This window comes from Silurus meridionalis, chromosome 1 (assembly GCF_014805685.1).
Source record: "Silurus meridionalis isolate SWU-2019-XX chromosome 1, ASM1480568v1, whole genome shotgun sequence".
Taxonomy (NCBI): domain Eukaryota; kingdom Metazoa; phylum Chordata; class Actinopteri; order Siluriformes; family Siluridae; genus Silurus; species Silurus meridionalis.
In genome coordinates, this window is record NC_060884.1 from 15417541 (window position 1) to 15440272 (window position 22732).

Consider the following 22732-nt stretch of genomic DNA (forward strand, 5'->3'; position numbering starts at 1 on the left):
TGGTACACTTTGCCACAAACAATATGCCATATGTCTGATTCATCAACAAAGTCTACCATGATCAGAACAGCAATTAGTCAAAAGCTAGAATTATTGCCTTAACTAAGGTGTGCTTTAATACAGACACCATCGGCAGTGCAAAATTTAACTAAAACAAAATAATCAAGAAACAAATAGATTTACAAATAGAAATAGATTAAGAAGAAGGGAAAGGCACCTGAACATGATATACAGTATTACTGTTTTTTTTTTTATACAGAAGGTAAGGAAGTAGAAATGCTGTTCTGTTCCTTGGATAAAACCTTTATTTTTCTGAATGATAGAAGAGTAGTGACTTCTGTGATTGCAAAAAATATTTTATTTATTTAAATTTCATATTAATGTCTTTTTTTTAGATCACACTAACCACAATAGGTTATGGAGATAAGTATCCAATAACGTGGAATGGACGTCTTCTTGCAGCAACATTCACCCTCATCGGAGTGTCCTTCTTTGCCTTGCCTGCAGTAAGTTTATAAAAAGCCTGATATAAGACCTTTTAGGCAGCTACGACACTGCAGTCTTGCTTATGCAGTGAACAAATTTGCCCTGTGTATTAACTCCTGTTCTAAGCGGACGCCCCTATATACTTTCTAGGGAATCTTGGGCTCTGGCTTTGCCTTGAAGGTCCAGGAGCAGCATCGGCAGAAGCATTTTGAGAAACGACGGAATCCAGCTGCGGGGCTCATTCAGGTAAATTTCACTTTATATTGTCATTATATTATCTACACAACATTCTCAGGGCCACCATGTACAAACATCTTGATTTGAGGAAACTTATGCTTTAAAGTCTTTACTTCTTCACTTATTCACCAAATTGTGGTTATTGATTTCCTATAGAGAAATATAAACACATATTTTGCTCAACCTGTGTGCAAAATAAGTAAATGTGTATTAACGATACTGTATATGGCAGTTACAAGCTTTTGAGTTGAAACCAGGGCACAATTCTTCCGTTTTTCTGTATGGAAATAACGATACATTAATCATGCAGTCCTTCATAGGCTGAATAGGTTAATCGGTTCAACAGTATAATTGAAAATGTCTAATTCCTATGGCGAGCCAAGCCGATATCAGTCAGCTTCCAGTCACTTCACAGATGATTACGGAAGCTGTCGCCATTCAGAGATGAATGAAGTTCCTGTTGTTATTTTTTTTATAGATCGACATTTCGCTGACTGGTTGTCCAGTCTTAAAGTTTGTAGTGTCTAAGATAAAACGTTTAGGATACATCATATAAAATTGCATGGAAAGTGAGAGGGGGGGGTTAAAAAATTTGTATTTGTATGGCACAAATTTTTATTTAAGATGCTTATTATGACAATTATAATCTATTAATCATTTATCACTGTTATTATTAAAAATCACTAAAACTACACTATAGGAACAAATGTTTGTGGACATTTGTTCCTAAAGATTAGTATGTGATTTTTGAACATCCCACATTTAATCCACATTTTCTGTTATAATAACCTTCTGGGAAGATGTTCTACTAGATTTTAGAGTGTGATTGTGGACCGTTGTGGGTAGGGTGAGGAGGCCTGGGGTGCGGTCAGCGTTCAAATGCATCCCAAAGATTCAAAGATTTTTATAGCAGGCCACTCAAGATCTCCCGCTCCAAACCATCAAAAACACATCTTCATGCAGCTCACATTGTGCACAGGAGTATTGTCATGCTGGAACAGGTTTGGGTCTCATATGTGTTAAGTTCAAATAAAGGGAAAAAATTTATACTACCATATCCAAAGTATACAATTGTGTGCATCCACCTTTCTGGAAATAGTTTAAGGAAGAACCACAAGTGGCTAGATATATATAGTGTACATGCAGGGCTATGCATTCAAGTGGAACAACAACACATCCGTAGTTCATTGTTTGTTTTTATTTGAAAGAAGGGACAAACCTACATGTTAACGAACCTTTTTTATTTTTTTGTTCTAATGCATTACCACGCTGTATGTTTTGTCAAATAAACAATAAATGACAGAAAACTCTTTGTGGAAGTGGTTATGTGAACTATTCGAAATATTTGCTTGATTTTTTTTTTATAACATTTTATATACAAATATATTTTATAGGATTTTAACAACCTTTTTAGTCTTAAGTAAGTCAGCATGGTAATCATGTTAAATTAATTAAAGTAGTTGCTTAGAAAAGCAGAGCATTTAATTGAACATTTAACATGTAAAGATATCTGAGCTCTTAAACACCACATTAAATAAATTAATAGACTTATTTTTTTTCCTTTTCAATATTTTGAATTCATATTTGTTTTGTGGTTATTTAACTATCCATAAATCATTTTGTGTTTTATTTTTTCACCTTTTATATTAAACATTCACTTTCAAATAAAATGACCTTAATACTTAATATTAAATCCAACTGCAGTGAACTGAAAACTGGAGTTTCTGTCTAATATGGCATTTCAGGCAGCTTGGAGAGTGTATGCTACCAATCTCTCTCGCACAGACCTTCAGTCAACGTGGGACTACTATGAGAGAACAGTGTCAGTTCCTATGTACAGGTATGAGACTTTAATTAATTTTTATCTTTTGCTTGTATTGTTTTTATTCTTTTTTCAGAATCTCAGCTTTAGTCTAGAACCTCAGATCTGCTATAAAGACATGAGCTTTGTCATCTCTCTCTCTCTTTCTCTTTCTCTTGCTCTCTCTCTCTCTCTCTCTCTCTCTCTCTCTGTCTCTCTTTCTCTTGCTCTCACTCTCACACACTCTCTCTCTCTTCTCTGTCCTGGTTTAATTCTCAATATATTTCTCCTTCATGTCAGATGAGAACAATGCGCTACTTGCATTGATCCAGGCTGTGACCTTATTTTGGAGGTTGATGGTTGGAGAGGGGAATATTTGCCATAGAATATCATTGGGTTTTTTTGTTGAGTATTTTGAAGTGTTTCAGAATGAGGACCGGGGATCCATGTTCCTAAAAAAAAACTTGTGAGACCTTTTAATGCTTTAAGGCAGAAGTCTTCCATTCTATCCACAAAGGACCAGTGTGACTGCAGACTTTCATTTCAGCCAAATAGGAAATTCACTTGATAGGTGATTGGAGACCAAGATACCAGTGTGGCTCGTGCTTGGTTAGAATAAAACCCTGCACCTTTGAGGATAAGAGTGAAGATGCCTGTTTTAATGGTTTGTTCAAAGTAACAAGTAATCTTCTGGGAAATAAACTATTGAATAGAACATTGTATAAATTACCGCAATCGATCATTGCTAGTAACATTTGTTCCCAGCCTGCCAGTCCACTAGCCATCTACCTCTTTTATTGAAAAGTTTCTGCTGTAAGTTAAATGTATTTATTGGTAAATCAGCAGTAAAGCTTATGTAAGAATAAAGGTCCTAATAAGTAATAGTATTCTTTTGTTGTAACATGATTTCATAATTATCCTCTCTCAGCCACAATATTATAGCCAACAGGTAAGCCAGATAAGGAAGCAAACACACTGACACTAGTAAAATGTAGGCAAATAGAGAAACATTAATACATTGTAATCTTATATCTACTGCTTGTTCTTTCAGTGCATTGCAATATGAACATTTTCTTGGCACACTTTCATGCCCATTAATACCAAATATTCATCTCTTATATGCGTACAGTCTAGTAGTATTGTTGCTGATCTTGTGCATTCTTTTATGACCACAATTTATCATCATCTACTGTCTATTTACAACATAATAACAAACTAAAAGTCATCTGAAAATGCTTCCATGAACATGACACGAGTTTAGTGTTCTTCAAGGGCCTTTCCAGTCACCTTGTTATGTGGTAGGAAGTTAGATTCATAGTTTTGAAAGTGCACCTAAAAATGTCTTGATGCAGTTTTTGAACTGATGCAACTTGCACCTAAATCTTTTGTTGCTTATGCCAAAAAGAACAGACTGTTTTGAGAGCAATGGAAGGCCCCTAACCAGTAGGTAGTGTTCAAAATAAAGTGTTCACTGAGTGTTTATCTATACCTTTATGACTTTCAACTTTCTAGCTTTTATATAAGGCACTGCATACCCCTGGCAATAATTCACACTTCCAGTTTTTTTGTGCTCACATACTTGTATACAAAACACACTCAGACCTTACATGCACCACATTTTCTCACCTTAATTTTACTATTCAGCATGAACCTTTTTTACTTCAGGTTTATTTCCTTCCTGTCTGCAAATTTAAACCTTGAAACGCACCATGTATTTATTGTTTTTCCACCTCCTTCAATTACACACTGGGTTCTTGGCAGGCTGACAGCTGCAAACATGGCAGCAATAAACTTTAAAACCTACATCTAATATTCAGTGTTACTGATTTCATGGCAAATGTCACTGATCTTTATTAATATTATATTAATAATTTATATTTTATTATTAATAATAGTAATACAATAATAATAACAATAATAATAATATGATAATAATAATAATAATAATAATAATAATAATAATATAAAAAAAGATTCATCCTTCTATGGTACATAGATGTTTTAGAAGATTGCTACTTGTCTGCTAGTGCCCTTTAATTATGCTTTTCTCTTTCACACAGCATAGCATCATGGAATATGGTGCACACATGTATTGTTGACTTTTCTATGTTTGCATGATCATTACATGGTATACACACAGAATCTGACAGGCAACACACATTAACACTGCGGCTAAAACATTAGTTTGTTTATATTATTTTGTTTTCATTTTTTTCAGACTCATCCCCCCCCTTAACCAGCTTGATCTTCTCAGAAATCTGAAGAGCAAATCTGGCCTTTCTTTTAGGTAACATAAAATTATAGTTTATAATTGCTGATTTATCCCATGTTACATAATAATAAAAAAAAAATCTGGTTAGTTCTGTTTGTGTTTTGATGACCTATACCTGTACATATATATTTAAATATATGCTTTCTTATACAGGAAAGAAGCCCAACCAGAACCATCTCCAAGGTAAATACTGTATTATTTTAAATATAAAACTACAAAGTATGCACAATTTACCAATGAACACGGTTCTTTATAATTATTATAAATTTCTTGTCACAGCTTATTCCAGATAAATCGTTTTATTTTTCTCTTTGTCGATGACTTCCTTGATCTTCTTAATCACTAATGATAATCTGATAAACAGAATTCTCTGAAGTATCCTACCTGGCTTTTGCCTAACACTGTAAGCACATTTTATTAAACACATGATTTAATTGATAATTGAGTTTTATAATAATGACCTGATCCTTTGCAGTCAGAAGGTCAGTTTAAAAGAAAGAGTGTTCTCCAGCCCGAGAAGCTCGGGAACAAAGGGGAAAAGTTCACCGCAAGGCCAGCAGCCTCTGAGACGCTCTCCAAGTGCTGATAACATTGAAGACAGTCCTTCTAAGGTGCCCAAGAGCCTGAGCTTTGGTGACCGTAGTCGTGCTAGACAAGCATTTCGCTTCAAAGGGGCAGCATCACGCCAAAACTCGGAAGGTGAGGAAATCTAATAAAGATACTTGTTTACTGTGTACGTGCATTTTGCTTTTTGAAACTTCTGAATCGGTGCACAGTGGAAGGTCTGTCTAAGTGTATCTACAGTGTTTTTGCAGATATTGTATTGTGTTTGATTTGTTAAGTGTCTTTAGTTCTGCTATCTCTATTTTCACTTCTATTAACCCTGATTATAATAATAAAAAAAAACACCTTGAGTATCTTAAAATGTACACATTTTTCATGTTGGGAGAAAATAAATGAAGTAATTGATCAAACGGAACTAAATTGATCAGTTTTAAACATCAGGATTCTTGTTCTTTTTCCATCAGTTACTGCATGTAATTATTACCCAGGAACTTGTGTCATGGTGACATGTTTATTTTGTTTTTTGTTTTCCTAAACTGCTCACATTATTTTTTATTTATTTTTGTATAATGTGTAGCTTTTTTGTGCTGCCAGTGTGTTGGTGTATATACTTTAAATGTTGTGTCGTAGCACAGAAACTCTGGAACTGAAACATAAACTAGTTGATTATAGTTGCTGCTGATTTTGATTAAGTCCTTTATGTTGCATGATGAGATACAGATAATATAGCTATCGACAGATACAGATAGCTATTGCGGTTGCACCAGAGTTTGTGTGTTAATGCCATGTTTATGCTTTCTGGTCATACTTTATACAAGGGACTATTTCTCAGTAGCCCAAAAATGCCAATTTTTAAACCATTGATGAAAATCCAATGGTAATTAAAGATTTAAACCAAACTTTATATTATAACTTATTTCAGCAGTAACATAATCACTGCATACGGGCTCTGATAATGGCACATTGTGTAAAGTGCAGCCTAGCTGTAATCTGTGTGTGCTGATTTTTGTCCCCCATTGGTTTTTATTGAATATGGATCCTGATGCTGTCCTTTTCATTTCTCTGTTCGATGCTGATGCTAAAGTGCTGATTGAGATGCAGGCAGAAGATTTGAGGCAGAAGAGCTCTCCAGGTCAGGCAAACCAGAGGGGTCTGAGCCCTGTACAACTTCCACCCTTTAAAACAACACAATTCAAAACCAATATAACTTAATTATATCTTCCTGTTGGTAGATATACTGCTGTTATTGTTTTTTGAATTATTATATTTTTTTATTGTAACATTTGTTGAAGTAAATACATGACAGTGACTTTCACAGTGGACCTGTGATGTTTATTAATTTACTATAAAATACTATAATAATTATTTTTAACTTAATTTTAACTTTAATAAATATTATTTATTGTTTTTTTTTGTTTTGTTTTGTTTTGTTTTGTTCTGGTGGTAAACCTGGTAAGAATAAAATTAGAAAATTCTGTTCTACTGAAATTGTGGCTCCAAAATGTTTAGGTTTTTAAAATCACATGTTTATGCAGCATGCAACATTGTAATATTGCAGGGTTATTATACTGTAGATTAATGGACTGTTTGTTGTTATTGGAGTTCTTTCAATAATATGTTTTTGTTTAAATGTTTAGATTTTTTTTTTGTGTGTGTGTGTTTTTTATAACTTTTTTATTTACTTTATATAAAATATAGATGAAAGATAAATGGAATGAATAGGACTTATCAATGGCATTGATTGATAATATAATATAATATAATATAATACAAGTATAAATACACTATTTGGACAAAAGTTTGTGAACATCTGACCATGAGATGTGCTTTTTGAACATCTCATTCCATATGTAATCTCCATTAGCTGTTAGCCTCCACTCTTTTGGGAAGATGCTCCAGTGGAATTTGGAGTGTGCTTATGGATATTTGTGCTATTTAGCCACAAAGTCATTAGTAAAGTCAGGTAGTGATGTAGGGTGAGGAGGCCTGGGGTGCAGTAATTCCAATTTATCCCAAAGGTGTTTAATAGGGTTGAGTTTAGAGCTGTATTGCAGGCCACTCAAGATCAAGACTTTTGTCCACATAGTGTATGTGAAACTCTTTTATGTTACTAAATGTTTTTAACTGCATTAGATTAATTTAATTTTAATTCATTTTGTTTCTATTTTTTAAGCAGCATAGCATTTTAAAAACCAACCATATTTTTAAATTAAATGAATAAAATGACCTCTTAGTTAACTGCTAAGATTTGCAAACAATAAGCTCAGTTTAAGACAAATCTGTGCAGAATTTCATGTGTGGCTGCATTTAAATTTCTTCATATTGCATTTGAGAAGCATTTTATTGTCTCCTTTTATCATTTCTTACCAAAAAAAATCCCCAGCTAAATAAGTTTTATCATATTTTTAGGCAGTTTGATGCACAATTAGGTAAACAAAAAAAAATAAATTAATGTCTTCTTGATTAGTAATGTTCTCTTTTGTTGTTTGATTCTGTTTAAAAAGACAACAACTCACTTTATTTTCATTTCTGATTATTTATTTATTTTTTCTTGGTGCATGTACATTTGATTTGAATAAGGCAACACTGTAGTACATCTTGTTTTTTAGTGTTTAGTGTTTCCTCTGGTCTAACATACAAACCTCAGTTCCTTAAGAGCTGTAAAAAGCAGATTAGTTAAAAGTGGGTCTGAACAGGAAAAACACTAGAATGTGCAGTACGCAAAGACCAGGGTTGAAAAGTTATCATATAAGGGAAGACGAGCCTTTTTTTGAATTCCTTATTTTCCTATGTTTTATTTACCCTTCATGGTCTTTAGACATTACATTTTAAATAGCTTTATCATATCATTTCCTGCAGCCACATTTTAACCAAATATTGTCATCTTTCTTTTCCAATGTTTGCAGCAATTGAAGGGTTGATCAGTAAGACAATAATTACATGGTTGTGGCCACTATAGCAAGCTCTTTTATGAAGCCTAGAAACAGGACAACCAACAAGGGTGCATGTTTCTGTTCTGGAGCCATTTCATGACCCATCATACCATGATTCCAAATTAACAGCCTGGCAATGCTGCGCTGTTACTTGCATGTGAAAACAGCTGATTAGTTTTCTAAAGTCCCTGCAACTTACTACCTGATGGGGCCTTCCAGCTGGCATCACAGAGCACTGTAACAACTCCATAGTGTCCAAAATTCTGGAGCCTTTCATAAATCAACTGAGAGGTTGGAGCTGTACAGCATTTGTTAGGCTCTGTGATTTAGCTGGCATTGAACGCACGATAAGAACTATAGTTACTCTAATGCCAGATGAACTATGGGGACAAAAGGGACCACAGTTGAGAAATACTGTAACCTAGAATGACTGCTCCAGCATAATAATAAAGCAGAAGATATTAAAAATATATATAATTAGTGTTTACCACAGCTTCACTAAACTGGAAATTTCAAATCAATTCAGGGGAACCATTTACTCTGCACTTAACATAAAAGCTAACAGTTTAGTCAAATACATTATTAAAAACGTTCACACTAATTCCTTTTAAGAGCAGAAACATACTACTCTTTTTTTATTGCGTTATAATTTTCCTTAGACCACCAACCATTCATTGAAACAACGGTATTTGACTTACAGACACTCGCAAAATGAAATATCAGAGTTCTGAGTATATACCTTTATATGATGTCTTTTGACCTAAACTTTTTGCAGAGTCACTATAATTTAAGCTCACATTGAGGGTGTTCAGCTCTAATAGTTACTTTGCTTTATTTGCTGGCTCATGTTCTTCTGGGTTGCAGTAGTTTTTTGTTAATTACTAATTTCTGAATCTTGGCTATCCCTACCCTCTCCTGGTGCATCAGGCTGCTGTGATATCACCTGGCCAATGAGATAAGCTCACACTGCCCGTTAACCTGCCCTGACCTAACTGATATTCAACTGTACACTGTCTTACTGAGCTGTGCAAGTTAATGGCTGTGGCTGGTCTCTGCTTGGTGTCATCCCAGAGAAAACAAGCTTAAGACGTGGACAGGAGACTTAGGGGTTTGTTTACTAATGCCGGAGTCCCTTGTTTTTATAATGTTTTTTTTTTGTAGAAGCCAGCCTTCCTGGAGAAGACATTGTTGATGACAATAAGAGCTGCCATTGTGAGTTTGTGCCACAAGATTTAACACCAGGAATTAAAGTTACCATCAGGGCAGTCTGGTAAGTATTAGAGCACTGAATCATTATAAAACATACTGTAGACAGGAAACTTACGCAGTTCATATGTACAGTGCATTCGGAACATATTCAGACCCCCTTCACTTATTTTACTTTAATTATCTTGCAGCCTGATACTACAATTATTTGAATGTATTTGTTCTTTTTAATCTACACTTAATACCCATAATGAGAAACAAAAACCACAATTCTAGAAATGTTTTTAACTCAACTCAACTAAACTCAAAATAAAAATAAAATTTAATATCACATGTATATAAGTATTGATACTCTTTACTCAGTCTTTTGTTGAAACACCTTGACACCTTGACAACATGACACAACATGCTTGCACATCTTTTTTTTTTTTTTATGAAAGTAATCTCTGGAGAGGCTGTCCAATGGACCGTTACTGGATTTATTTATTTATTTATTTATTTATTTATTTATTTATTAACTATTGACCTGTAACATACACTGTATGACCAAAAGTATGTGGACAGCTCTCCCAATTACTGAGTTCTGTATTTCATTGGACATTGGACTATACTGAAAAGCTCAATGCAGCACATTCATAGGATGCCACAAACCTTTTGTGTTAAAATTTCTGCCTTGCTAGATCTGCCCCTGTCAACTGTAAGTGCTATTATTGTAAAATGGATGCGTCAAGTAGCAACAACATCTCAGCCGCAAAGTAAGTGGTAGACATCATCAACTCAAAGAGCAGGGACTGTCGAGTGCTAGTGATTCCTTATGCTCTTTTGAATTATTCACTACAGAGCTCCAAACTACTTTTGGAAGCAACATTTGCACAAGAATTGGACATTGTGAGCTTAATAAAATGGAGACATGAATAAATGTCCCTATGTTCAGAGATCATAAAGTCGTGATTTAATGAGCCGAGTATTAAGGAGCTCCTGCACACAGCCCTGACCTCAACCACACTGAACACTGTGGTGAGCGAATCTAGGTCTTTTCATTGAATATTAGTCTTAATTGAACACAAATTCCCATAGGCACATACCAAGCTCTTCTGAGAAAAGAGTGAAGGTTGTTATATCTGCAAAAGAATAAGAAAAGTTTATTTTAATGCCCAGGGCTTTGAAATAGGCTGTCCATAAGTTTACATAAGTTTACATATGTAGGTGGGATGGTTCACATACATTTAGTCATATTGAGTATATTATAAATAATGGTTTGATTTTTGCCATTTTATTATTTTTTTCTGGAAGAGTTATAACAAGTGTTGATAAAAATTGATTAAAAAAATGTAATGTATGACTACATTAAACTCAAATTGCACCCTTGCTTTTTACACTTTTACACATTTACAAATGTAAGTCAAGGAATTATGTCAGTTGTAGGATGACTCATTTTATGACAGTGGAAATCAAAGCTTGGCCATGTGAGAAGACTTTGGGGTTTATTTGAATGTAGACATGAGGACACCAACCCAGCCATTAGGGAGGCACAAGCCAGTGAACTCTTAGTGCCGGTCCCAAGCCCGGGTAAATAGGGAGAGTTGCGTTAGGAAGGGCATCCAGCCTAAAACATGTGCCAAATCAAATATGCGGATCACAAATGAGAATTTCATACCGGATCTATCGAAGCCCGGGTTAACAACGACCGCCACGGGTATCGTTAGCCGACAGGGTACCGGTGGAAATTGGGCTACTGTTGGCCGAAGGAGGAGAAGGAGAGGAGGAAGACGTTTACAGAGATGGCAGGAAAAGGAGCAGTGTAGGAGAGTGGAGGTTCGGGTTGGTACTTTAAATGTTGGTGCTATGGCGGGGAAAGGGAAAGAGATAGCTGATATGATGGAGAGGAGAAAGGTAGATATGTTGTGTGTTCAGGAGACCAAGTGGAAAGGGAGTAAGGCCAGGAACATTCGAGGTGGGTTCAAACTGTTCTATCATGGTTTGGATGCAAAGAGAAATGGTATAGGAGTGATCCTGAAGGAAGAGTACAGTAAAAGTGTAGTGGAGGTGAAGAGAGTTTCTGATAGGGTGATGAATGTGAAGCTGGAAGTTGAATGGATGATGATAAATGTCATCAGTGCTTATGCTCCACAAGTTGGCTGTGAGATGGAGGAGAAGGAAAGATTCTGGAGTGAATTAGATGAAGTGGTAGATGGTGTACCTAGGAAAGAACGATTGGTGATTGGGGCAGACTTTAATGGGCATTTTGGTGAAGGGAACAGAGGTGATGAGGAGGTAAGGGTAGGTATGGCCTTAAGGAGATGAATGTGGAAGGGCAGATGGTGGTAGATTTTGCTAAAAGGATGGAAATGGCAGTGGTGAACACTTATTTTAAGAAGAAGGAGGATCATAGGGTGACGTATAAGAGTGGAGGAAGGTGCACACAGGTGGAATATGTTATATGCAGGAAATGCAACCTGAAGGAGATTGGAGACTGTAAGGTGTTGGCAGGGGACAGTGTAGCTAGGACTAAAAGAAGAATAAGATGGTGGAAACTGAAGGAGGAAGATTGTAGTGTGAGGTTCAGGGAAGAGGTCAGACAGGGGCTCAGTGGGGGTGAAGAGGTGTTGGGTGATTGGGAAACTACTGCAGGAGTAATGAGGGAGGCAGCAAGAAAAGTATTGGTGTGACATCTGGAAATAGAAAGGAAGGCAAGGAGACGTGGTGGTGGAATGAGGAAGTGCAGGACAGCATAAGGAGAAAGAGGTTGGCAAAACAGAAGTGGGATAGACAGAGTGATGAGAAAAGTAGGCAGGAGTACAAGGAGATGCGGCAGCAGGTAAGAGGGATGTGGCGAAAGCCAAGGAAAAGGCATATGAGGAGCTGTATGAGAGGTTGGACACTAAGGAAGGAGAAAAGGATTTATACCAATTGGCCAGGCAGAGGGACCGAGCTGGAAGGATGTACTGCAAGTTAGAGCAATAAAGGATGGAGAGGGAAATGTGTTGACTAGTGAGGAGAGTGTGTTGAGAAGGTGGAGGGAGTATTTTGAGCAGCTGATGAATGAGGAAAATCAGAGAGAGAAGGTTGGATGATGTGGAGTTGTAAAGCAGGATGTAGATAGGATTAGTAAAGAGGAAGTGAGAGCAGCGATTTAGGGGATGAAGAGTGGAAAGTCGGTTGGACCAGATGACATACCTGTAGAAGCGTGGAGATGTTTAGGAGAGATGGCAGTGGGTTTTTAACCAGATTGTTTAACAGGATTCTGGAAGGTGAGAAGATGCCTGAGGAATGGAGAAGGAGTGTGCAGGTACCGATCTTCAAGCATAAGGGAGATGTGCAGACCTGCAGTAACGTCAGGGAAATTAAGTTGATCAGTCACACCATGAAGTTATGGGAAAGAGTAGTGGAAGCCAGGCTGAGAGAAGAGGTGACCATCTGTGAGCAACAGTATGGTTTCATGCCGAGGAAGAGCACCACAGATGCCTTATTTGCTTTGAGGATGTTAATGGAGAAGTATAGAGAAGGACAGAAGGAATTGCATTGTGTATTTGTGGATTTAGAGAAAGCGTACGAGAGGGTGCCGAGAGAGGAGTTGTGGTACTGTACGAGGAAGTCAGGTGTGTCAGAGAAGTATGTGAGGGTGGTGCAGGACATGTATGAGGACAGTGTGACAGCAGTGAAGTGTGCAGTAGGAACGACAGACTGGTTCAGGGTGAGGTTGGACTGCATCAAGGATCGGCCCTGAGCCCTTTCCTGTTTGCAGTGGTGATGGACAGGTTGACGGACGAGGTCAGACAGGAGTCTCCTGGACTATGATGTTTGCGGATGATATTGTGATTTGTGGTGAGAGTAGAGAGCAGGTTGAGAAGAGCCTGAAGAGGTGGAGATATGCGCTGAAGAGAAGGGGAATGAAAGTCAGTAGGAGTAAGACAGAGTACATGTGTGTGAATAAAATGGAGGGCAGTGGAGTGGTGCGGTTGCAGGGAGAAGAGGTGGAGAAGGTGGAGGAGTTCAGGTACCTGGGGTCAACAGTGCAAAGTAATGGAGAGTGTGTTAGAGAAGTAAAGAAAAGAGTACAGGCAGGGTGGAGTGGGTGGAGAAGAGTGACAGGAGTGATTTGTGATAGTAGGGTATCTGCAAGAATAAAAGGGAAAGTTTATAGGACTGTGGTGAGACCTGCAATGTTGCATGGATTAGAGAGAGTGGCATTGAGTAGAAGACAGGAGGTGGAGCTGGAGGTAGCAGAGCTGAAGATGTTAAGGTTTTCGTTGGGAGTGACGAGGATGGACAAGATTAGAAATGAGTTTATTAGAGGGACAGCGCATGTAGGATGTTTTGGTGACAAGGTGAGGGAGGCGAGATTGAGATGGTTTGGACATGTGCAGAGGAGGGACATGAATTATATTGGCAGAAGAATGCTGAGGATGGAGTCACCAGGTAGGAGGAAAAGAGGAAGGCCAAGGAAGAGGTTCATGGATGTGGTGAGGGAAGACATGCAGGTAGTTGGTGTGAAAGAGGCAGATGTAGAGGACAGGGTGGTATGGAGACGGATGATCTGCTGTGGCAACCCCTAATGGGAGCAGCCGAAAGAAGAAGAAGAGGACATGAGGACACCAAAGCTGTCATTTCGAGTGCCCTGCAATGGCATCATTTAACCCTAGTATGGCTTTCCTGAAAAGAGCCTTAAAACAAATCATTTCAACTTTTATACACAGTGTGTTGACATGTATGTACTCACTTAATGCTGATGTGTTGACAGTAAAGTATGTCAGATTGGCATTAATATACTGTTTGCAAATGCTTTGTCTCTGCAGCATTATGCGGTTTATGGTGTCAAAGCGAAAGTTTAAGGAGAGTCTTCGGCCTTATGATGTAATGGATGTTATCGAGCAATATTCAGCTGGACACCTAGACATGTTGGCCAGGATTAAAAACCTGCAGTCGAGGCAAGGCCAAATATAAATATTTCATTCTGCTTTCTTTCTTTCTTTCTTTCTTTCTTTCTTTCTTTCTTTCTTTCTTTCTTTCTTACTTTCTTCTGTTTCTGTTTGTCTTTGCTCTCCTGTCTTCTTCTTTCCTTCAACAATTCAGCAGTACACATGTACACTGGGTTTTATTTACAGCATTGCTTAATGTATAACACTAAACATTTTTCACATTTCCCCCTATTTCAAAATCTTTCTGTGGTTCATTTTTTTCTTTTCAAAGCAATATGACATCACATGTTTCGCCTGTGTATCCCATGAAGTCAAATAGGTCCAAACTGTTTCATTGTGTGTATCTAATATCATGGTGTGTACCGGGTGCATTTTTTTTGTGGTGTGTTGTGTGCATAAACACTCACCCACCATGGAAGGACGTCACTGCTCACTTGGTGATAACACAAAGTGTATGGTAGAATGGAGAAGGCAAACCTGAAACAAATCTGTGTGACATTTAATTTTCTCAGAATTTAGGGTCAATCATACTCAGTCCCATCTAAAAGTAACATTGATATACATATATATACAAAAAAAAAAATATTTAAGAAAATGATTCAGCATATAATTGTATAAATATATTCATGCTCTTGAAGCATACGTAGGCATACTTTCAGTGTACTTATTTTTGCTTAAATCTTGCTGTTTCACTGCAAGATCTCACTATCACTGCTCAAGCTGGAAAAAAAAGAAAAAAAAAGGCCATTCAGCTGTTTTCTCTGTAAAGTATGTCGGGAATATATTTTCACTTTTTGTCCTTTTCTCTTTTCCTATTTTTATATTTTCTTTTTTCATGGTTTGGTTGTTTTTTTTCCCCCTCCTTCTTATGCTAATGTGCCCATGGTCCTGACGTCTGTGCTGGTCCGTGTCGCATCATCCTGCATTGTGCTGTCCTCTCCTCTATTTGCTTTGCCAGGATAGATATGATATTGGGTCCTCCGGGTCCCACCACTCCCCGCCATAAGAAGTATTCAACCAAGGGAACCAAAGAGTCGCCCCAGTTCTCTCCTAGGTTAGGACGCACCAAACTGCATCTCGTGCTCGCCTTAGAGCTATATAATTTTTCTTTTTTTCTTTTTTTTTTGCTGATTGTGCTGAGCAGAAAGAAAAACAACCTGTTTTTGTTTCACACTACATGACATTGCTTCTTGGGATGCTCAGTTAACACAAACAAGGTGCATACATTTATTTTATTTTAGTGGATTGGCAGCTGAATGTGAAGTTTTTCACTGATACATAATGTCTTTTATTTTTTTAAGAATATTTGTGCTCTGCAGGGTTATTTAGATGGTAGCAGTAATTCCTTCAGTGCTTATTAAAGCCAACTGTGATTCAGTTAGTAGCTGCTGATAAACTCTTAAGTCCCTTTTAATCTTTTGTTTGTTGAGACTGAGCATGGTACATGTCCAAGTGCTAATTTTCACACAGGTCATATTCATGTCGAACTTAAACATAAGGATTCAAGTATCATACATGCAGGTAAGTGATTAGTAGCTAAACAAAAACAGGTTGAGCTGGATTGCTTGCTTCGCTGTATGAAATGAATAATCTGGACCGAGCAAAATGCAGCAAAGGTGCCTATGACCAAGTAGAATTGTAACTTCAACAAATCTTTTTTTATGCATGTTGGCATGACATATTTTAGGGGCATGCCATACAATACACAACAACCGTCTAAGGATGTCTGAATATCAGGTATATATAGGTAAGGTTGTATATATATATATATATATATATATATATATATATATATATATATATATATATATGTATATGTATATATATTTTTTTATAAATTCTCACTGTACTTTTTTTAATTGATCATGTTTATTTTTCTTTCTTTTTTTATAGTATATTGGTTAATAATAAAAAAAAAAATCTAAGAGAAATTGAGTGCCATGAGTTCTGGGCAAACAAAAAAACTTAAAATATTTTCCAAATATTTAAAAATAAAGATAAATATTTTTAAAATAATCCTTTTTTTTTAATTTGTCACACGCATTTATTATATATTGGAATACAGTAATTAATTCTCTTGGACAACTCGTGCTCATTTCACAGCAGTTACAAACAGCCTCACTGGATGCTTCAATTGCAAGTTGTTCAAATACTGTATTCCAATACACATATGTAGAAATAGTCCTTATGGTGGGCCGGGCTCTTTGTCCATCCTTCTGTCTCTCTCTATTAATCTGGAAACACCTGTTCATATCATGTTCCACCATTCTGCATGCACTCATTCACCTACATAATGTTCCGGCAGAAAGCGAGTGAATGAGTGCAGGATGTTCTTATATCTCCACTCTCCTCCTGTTCTACTTTCCTCTATGCGGTTTACAAAGTTGAAACAAGTCAATATAGCTGTCTCTGCCATTTTTATTTTATTTATTTTTTTTGGGGGGGGGATTGCTATAATAAGGCTTGTACTTGATAAGCTGATATTGCATAGCCTATAGCCTAGATTGTGCTTCTTTTTTATTTGAATGGTAGGGTGGACCAGATTGTTGGCAGAGGTGCCCCAATCACAGACAAGGATCGTCCTAAAAGCTCAACAGAAGCAGAAATCACAGAGGACCCAAGCATGATGGGAAGGCTTTTGAAAGTAGAGAAACAGGTCATTATACATTTTTACGATATGTTTGGCAAACCTGTTAGTTTGATATGTTCTCACATTCATCATATTCCCTTCAAGTACTTTCACATTTGAATTCACATTATAAGAAAATTCAAACTATAACAATTCTAGTTGTTTTAAACTTCACTTCTCAGAGTAAAATCCTCATACCCATTCCAAAATCTGGAAAAATACATGTTGCAGTACAGTTCTCCAACAAAAAATGAACCAATAAATCACAGTTCTACAAAAGTGGATTAAATTACAAGTACTTGAACTTGAACACTGAAATAAAATCTTTTCCATGAGTGTGTATATTTGCAAGTGAGATTTGAGATTTGTCCTAAGATATTTTAGCAAGACTATCCATAACTGGTGATTTCTTTTCTCAGTGTTAAATAACTCTGTCTTTTACAGGTGATGTCAATGGAAAGGAAACTTGATTTCTTAGTCAATGTCTATATCCAGAGAATGGGAATCCCACAGTCTGAGACAGATGCCTATTTTGGTTCTAAGGAGCCTGACCCAGCTCCACCGTACCACAGCCCAATCGAGCATATGGAGAAATCTGGCTCTATTACCAAGATCATTCGTTCCAACAGCTCAACTGGCCAGAAGAATCTTGATGCTCCTCCTTCTGTGTGTGTCAACCAGAACAACTGCCCTCCATCCACCTCTTGGCAACCCCATGCCCTTCCTGGACCCCCTCAGTGCTGCAGAGGCACCTCCCCAGTAGGTGACACCTCTTTGGTGCGAATCCCACCACCACCAACACATGAGCGCTCCTCCAGTGGCCATAATGGCTCCAATCGAGGCTCTCGTTGCAGTACGGTGGAGGAGGTTAAGCCCGGAGCTCTGTCTCAGCAGCAGGCAGGTGCCGACAGTGACACCTCTATCTCCATTCCCTCTGTAGATCACGAAGAGCTTGATCGTTCCTTCAGTGGCTTCAGTATCTCTCAGTCTAAAGAGAACCTAGACTTCCTTAACAACACATACTTCAGCGGTGTGACACGCTGCTCTAAAGTGAGGCCCTACATCGCAGAGGGTGAGTCCGATACAGACTCTGAGCTTTGTGCCCCCTCACCTCATTCTGCCACTGGGGAAGGAGCATACAGTGACCGGGGCTGGTCTGGAACCAAGTAAATCTGAAAGTGAGCTTTCAAAGACGGATTTTCTGCTCGGGGTTGTAACCTCCTAAACCAAACGCAGGCCACATGTGGCAAGAAGCTGTATTTGTTAAAACCAATGCGACTTTATACAGATACAGCTCTGAATTTCATGCCAGAATCCTGGTAGTAATGCCAACCACCGAAATGTGGAGCTTTCTGGTACTTAAGCATTTCCTAGACAGGTTCTACTTGTGGCTGTCACCTTTAAAGGTGTTATTCATCTTTTGAGAGACAAGCATCTGCTGCTCAGTCATTGTGCATCTTTTCTTTAAAAAATCTAATTAAGAGAAAAGATAAGTCAAGCAGGGGAAAAATGCCATAGTTTTTCTCCACAATGAGTCCCGTAGATCTTCACCCTCATTTGTCCAGCCATTCAAGTCATGTATGTCTAGTCACACTGTCCTATAACTCTGACAGATGGTTTCCTGTCATCTCTATTGGCCACAGATGCACTTGAAAATATTTAAAACGTCCAATATTCAATATCTTCCATTAAAGCAAAATAATTTTTTAGGAAAATTCTACTCCTATAGAAACAAGAAACAATTTACTAATATATATTAAAGGTACAATATTTCAATGTATCAGGTTTCAACCTTTTTAGGTAATCACTGGTTTTAATAATTTGCATGAATTTAGAATATTTATACAATTTATTTTATACAAAACTATGGCTTAGACAAGAGGGTAAAACAAGCTTACTATTTTATGCAGAATCTTTGTTCTTTTTTGTAAAGAGAACCTCTGGAGCTATCTATAAATATATATTAACTATTACCATAAATAGTGACACATTTAGCAAATCAAAATTGTGCGTAATTTTCAACCAAAAATGTTGGCTGGAATAAAAAAACTAAATACTTGATCTATAATTAAAAATATTTGGAAACAAACTTTTAACAACCTGAACCTTTGTTCATGGATAGTCAAATTCATGCTGTCTTTGCTTTTCCCTAGACCATAAGCACTTTCCAATATAATGTTGAATCACAGCTTTCGTCCGCAAGAACATGTAATCATTAATTGGTCATCAGTTTGGTGGCATGTTCAATTTAATCTCAACTCTAAGAAGGAGTCATCTGAACACAGATGTACTTTCTACACCAGTGCACTAGCCCCATTAACAGTGCATTCCCTCCATGTATTTTTTTGCTTCATTTTTTTCCTGTTATATGCAACCACCACAAAATTGTTTCTGGGTTACCCAGAACATACTTTTGTCCATCAGCATTCGCAGTGGTAGGTGTAGGTGATAAGGCAAACATATAATATCACTTACTATAATAATATTAAGCTCCTTTTGACAAAATGGCACCAGTGGTTGTTGTTTACAAACTATAAAATATTGAATATTATTTATTTAGTAATATTTAATATTACTTTTTAATGAATCTTTTCAGCGCTTTCATAGTCACTCTATATCACACTCTTTCCCTCTAATCACAGTTGAATGTGTACATCATATTATAACGGAGTAACTGGAATTCTCTGGGGGCAATAGGAAAATAGCTATTTCTGAAAATCTTCTATATATAAGCTATATATAAATACGAACTTACACTGAACACCTTTTTATAGGGCACACACGTTGACTTACTTCAAGCTTGTGGAAAATGCACACCTTGTGTATAAATTGGTTATAAATTTGTCCGTGTCCTATCTACATCACCTACTTACTTTTTATCCTTCGTTTCAGCCCTGAAGTGCACATTCAGCAAAGTGCATCTTCAAAAAGAACAGCTTAGTTTACATCCTTGTTGTCTTCCACATAGCCTGTCTTACTTTATCCAGAACGGACATCTGCTAGAAACACTGTCACTGAACCACCATCTCTATAGCTACAGTGTGTGTTATAGGGAGAAAGAGTGTAAACATGGTGAAGATTCAAATTTCTGAAGAGGTGGGTATGGTAATAAAAACCATACACACATTAGAATGTGATAAAGCATGCTAAAATATTTTGACCATTTGAGGTTCAACCTTTCTGAAGCCTAATATAATGTGGGTTAGGAATTAATATGCAGGCCTTAACATAATGTATATGAAATGCTACATAGACATCTCTTTCATGTCCATTTAGAAGGTGTGCAAGAAATGTTATTCATTCATTATGAAAGCTCATTTTGAGACAGACAGAAGTTGAAAAAAGGTGTCCTGGCATATTATACACCAGAAATGTCTGTCATGGTCAAAGATTTGTGTTTTATTTCATATCTTGTCATCACAGCTGCCTTGCTTGATTTGAAAAAAAGAAAAAAAAGAATTTGATTTTTTTCCAAAGAATATTATGTATTTTGCTAAATTGCCTTTGGTGTTTTGTCCATGTTTTCTGTAATGTAAAAGTCTCCTCTGTTGCTGCAACTCTGTTTTAAACACTCATTGTGCTTGTGAATGTATTATTGAATGCTATTTCACTTGCACACACACACACACACACACACACACACACACACACTCACACACACATTCACTGGCAGATGTGACAACCATGATTCATAATGTAAATGGATTGCAGTGGACTGTATAAGTTGATATTTTTGGCTCACAATGATTTGTAAGGCAATGAATTTGCTGTAGATTAGGGCAAATCATACTTTACTATTTGCATCATTCGAGAGGTAAGACATTTTGGCCAAGTGACTGGAATTAAATTTATATTATCTGAGATTCGAAACAAAGCTCAGATGTGGAAGAATATCATGTGATTATCAACTCCCATATAGAGTCACTGTAGCTCAGAATATAGCTGTCTATCTCTGCTAAAAAATTAAATAAATAAATAAAAATGAACAAAATGAACACAGGACACTCATGTACAGAGAAGACAGATACAGAGAATGAGCAATACATAATGCATGTCATGAACCTGCAAGCCTTATGTTTTTTTGTAACTCATGTTTCAAATGGCAATGACATGGTTTATGTTTACATTTTTAAAAACACATTTTCAATAGCTAAGCTTTTAGTGGAAGAAAATCTGTCTTTTGCAAAATCTGTAACTTCAATGCAACACAGTGGCGTTTTTGCATTGTGTTAACGGTCTCCTGTCATACACATAATTGTTTTACACAAAAGGCACTTTTTTGTTTCCTTAAAGGAATAAATTGCTTGCCAGCATGTTTTAAACCACTGAATGCCATAAATATAGCTTTTGATTGTCATGTAGCAAATCTCTTGTGTAGTCATTTAAGTCCATGGGAGCTGTATAATAAACTTTGTATTATTAGAACAGCTGGATTAATGTTTTGTTTGTTTGTTTGTTTTGTTTGTTTGTTTGTTTTTCATTCTTTCTTTATTAAACATTTTAGATTTATAACTATTTACAACAGAGCCTAAGATCTATAATATATCTATAATATATAATAATAGACGAAATAATATACTTAATAACAAAAAGGGTTGTATGCCAGAAAAGTAAAGCTATGATCAAAACAATACCAGTGGGATGACAAGTACATCTCAGGATTTCAAGAAGTCTCGATAACGTCCAACCAAAATTTTAGTGTATTTCTGGTGGCACCATGTATTCTTACATTCCACGAAGGCAATGTGCAAAAAGTAAGACATCTAAGTTAATATAGCTGGAGTTGATGATATACAGAATATATAATATAAAGTTTTTTCCGTCTACATGATATTTCACCCTGATACAAATTTATATTTGCCTACATTAAACCTTGCTGTGATATATATATATATATATATATATATATATATATATATATATATATATATATATATATATATATATATATAAAATAATTATGTATAATATAATGTATATTAGTTACTTTAAACAAAAAGGAGCCCAGAATAAAAAAGAAAAAAAGAATGTGTAAAGACAATTTCTTTTTAACCTGTAAGGAGCTTAAAAAAATGTGCCTTTAAATTTTTCTAAATATTCACTTTAAACATTAAAACTACTTTTACAGTATATTTAAAGCTAACTGTAATATTTTTTATGGTCTATTCAGTAAATAAGCAAAGACCAGTGGAATTGTGAGTGTTGAACAGCACAGGTTTATTGATTCAAACAAGACAAAAAAAAAGAATTACACATTTATGTCACTAATCAAAAATGATACTTTGTTGCATTGGATATGTTTCTGCCTATATACAATGCACATAGCTCCTTTATCTGTTTTTTTTTTTTTTTTTAGATCAGCTATTGTAAGTAGAGATCCAGTACCATTTTCACCCAACAAGTAGGTTTTTTTTTTTTATATTATATTAATTTATTAGCATATGAAATGGTATAATTGTGAAGGGTAAAAAAGTATGCTGTGGTGATGTTTAGTGTTACTGATATTAATTTCAAATAATGCTGTAAAAACAATCCATAAAAATGCATAAAAAATTTTTTAATCCTTTGTCCAATCACACCAATAAGAACTCGAGCTGCGTCAACAACGCTTCCGCATTATACATGCTCTGAATCACATAAAATGTGCAATCTGTCCAATGGAAAGCATGGCATCACCGGCAGGGT

At 36.3% G+C, this 22732-nt stretch overlaps 1 protein-coding gene across 4 annotated transcripts in view; it reads left to right on the plus strand.

Moving 5' to 3' along the window:
* LOC124391529 (potassium voltage-gated channel subfamily KQT member 2) overlaps nt 1-21461 on the plus strand; it is a 52293-nt gene extending 30832 nt beyond the window's left edge. The window contains exons 6-17 of one of the 4 annotated variants that reach the window (XM_046858159.1): nt 396-506; nt 637-732; nt 2469-2563; nt 4743-4811; nt 4950-4979; nt 5272-5495; nt 6445-6492; nt 9455-9563; nt 14296-14427; nt 15377-15472; nt 16951-17074; nt 17492-21461. In XM_046858159.1, the coding sequence (XP_046714115.1) occupies nt 396-506; nt 637-732; nt 2469-2563; nt 4743-4811; nt 4950-4979; nt 5272-5495; nt 6445-6492; nt 9455-9563; nt 14296-14427; nt 15377-15472; nt 16951-17074; nt 17492-18217 (1860 nt within the window). In that variant the 3' untranslated portion in view covers nt 18218-21461. The remainder of the gene's footprint in view (nt 1-395; nt 507-636; nt 733-2468; nt 2564-4742; nt 4812-4949; nt 4980-5271; nt 5496-6444; nt 6493-9454; nt 9564-14295; nt 14428-15376; nt 15473-16950; nt 17075-17491) is intronic. The other 3 variants (XM_046858169.1, XM_046858178.1, XM_046858187.1) reach the window with 3 other exon arrangements.
* Nucleotides 21462-22732: the final 1271 nt, after the last annotated feature.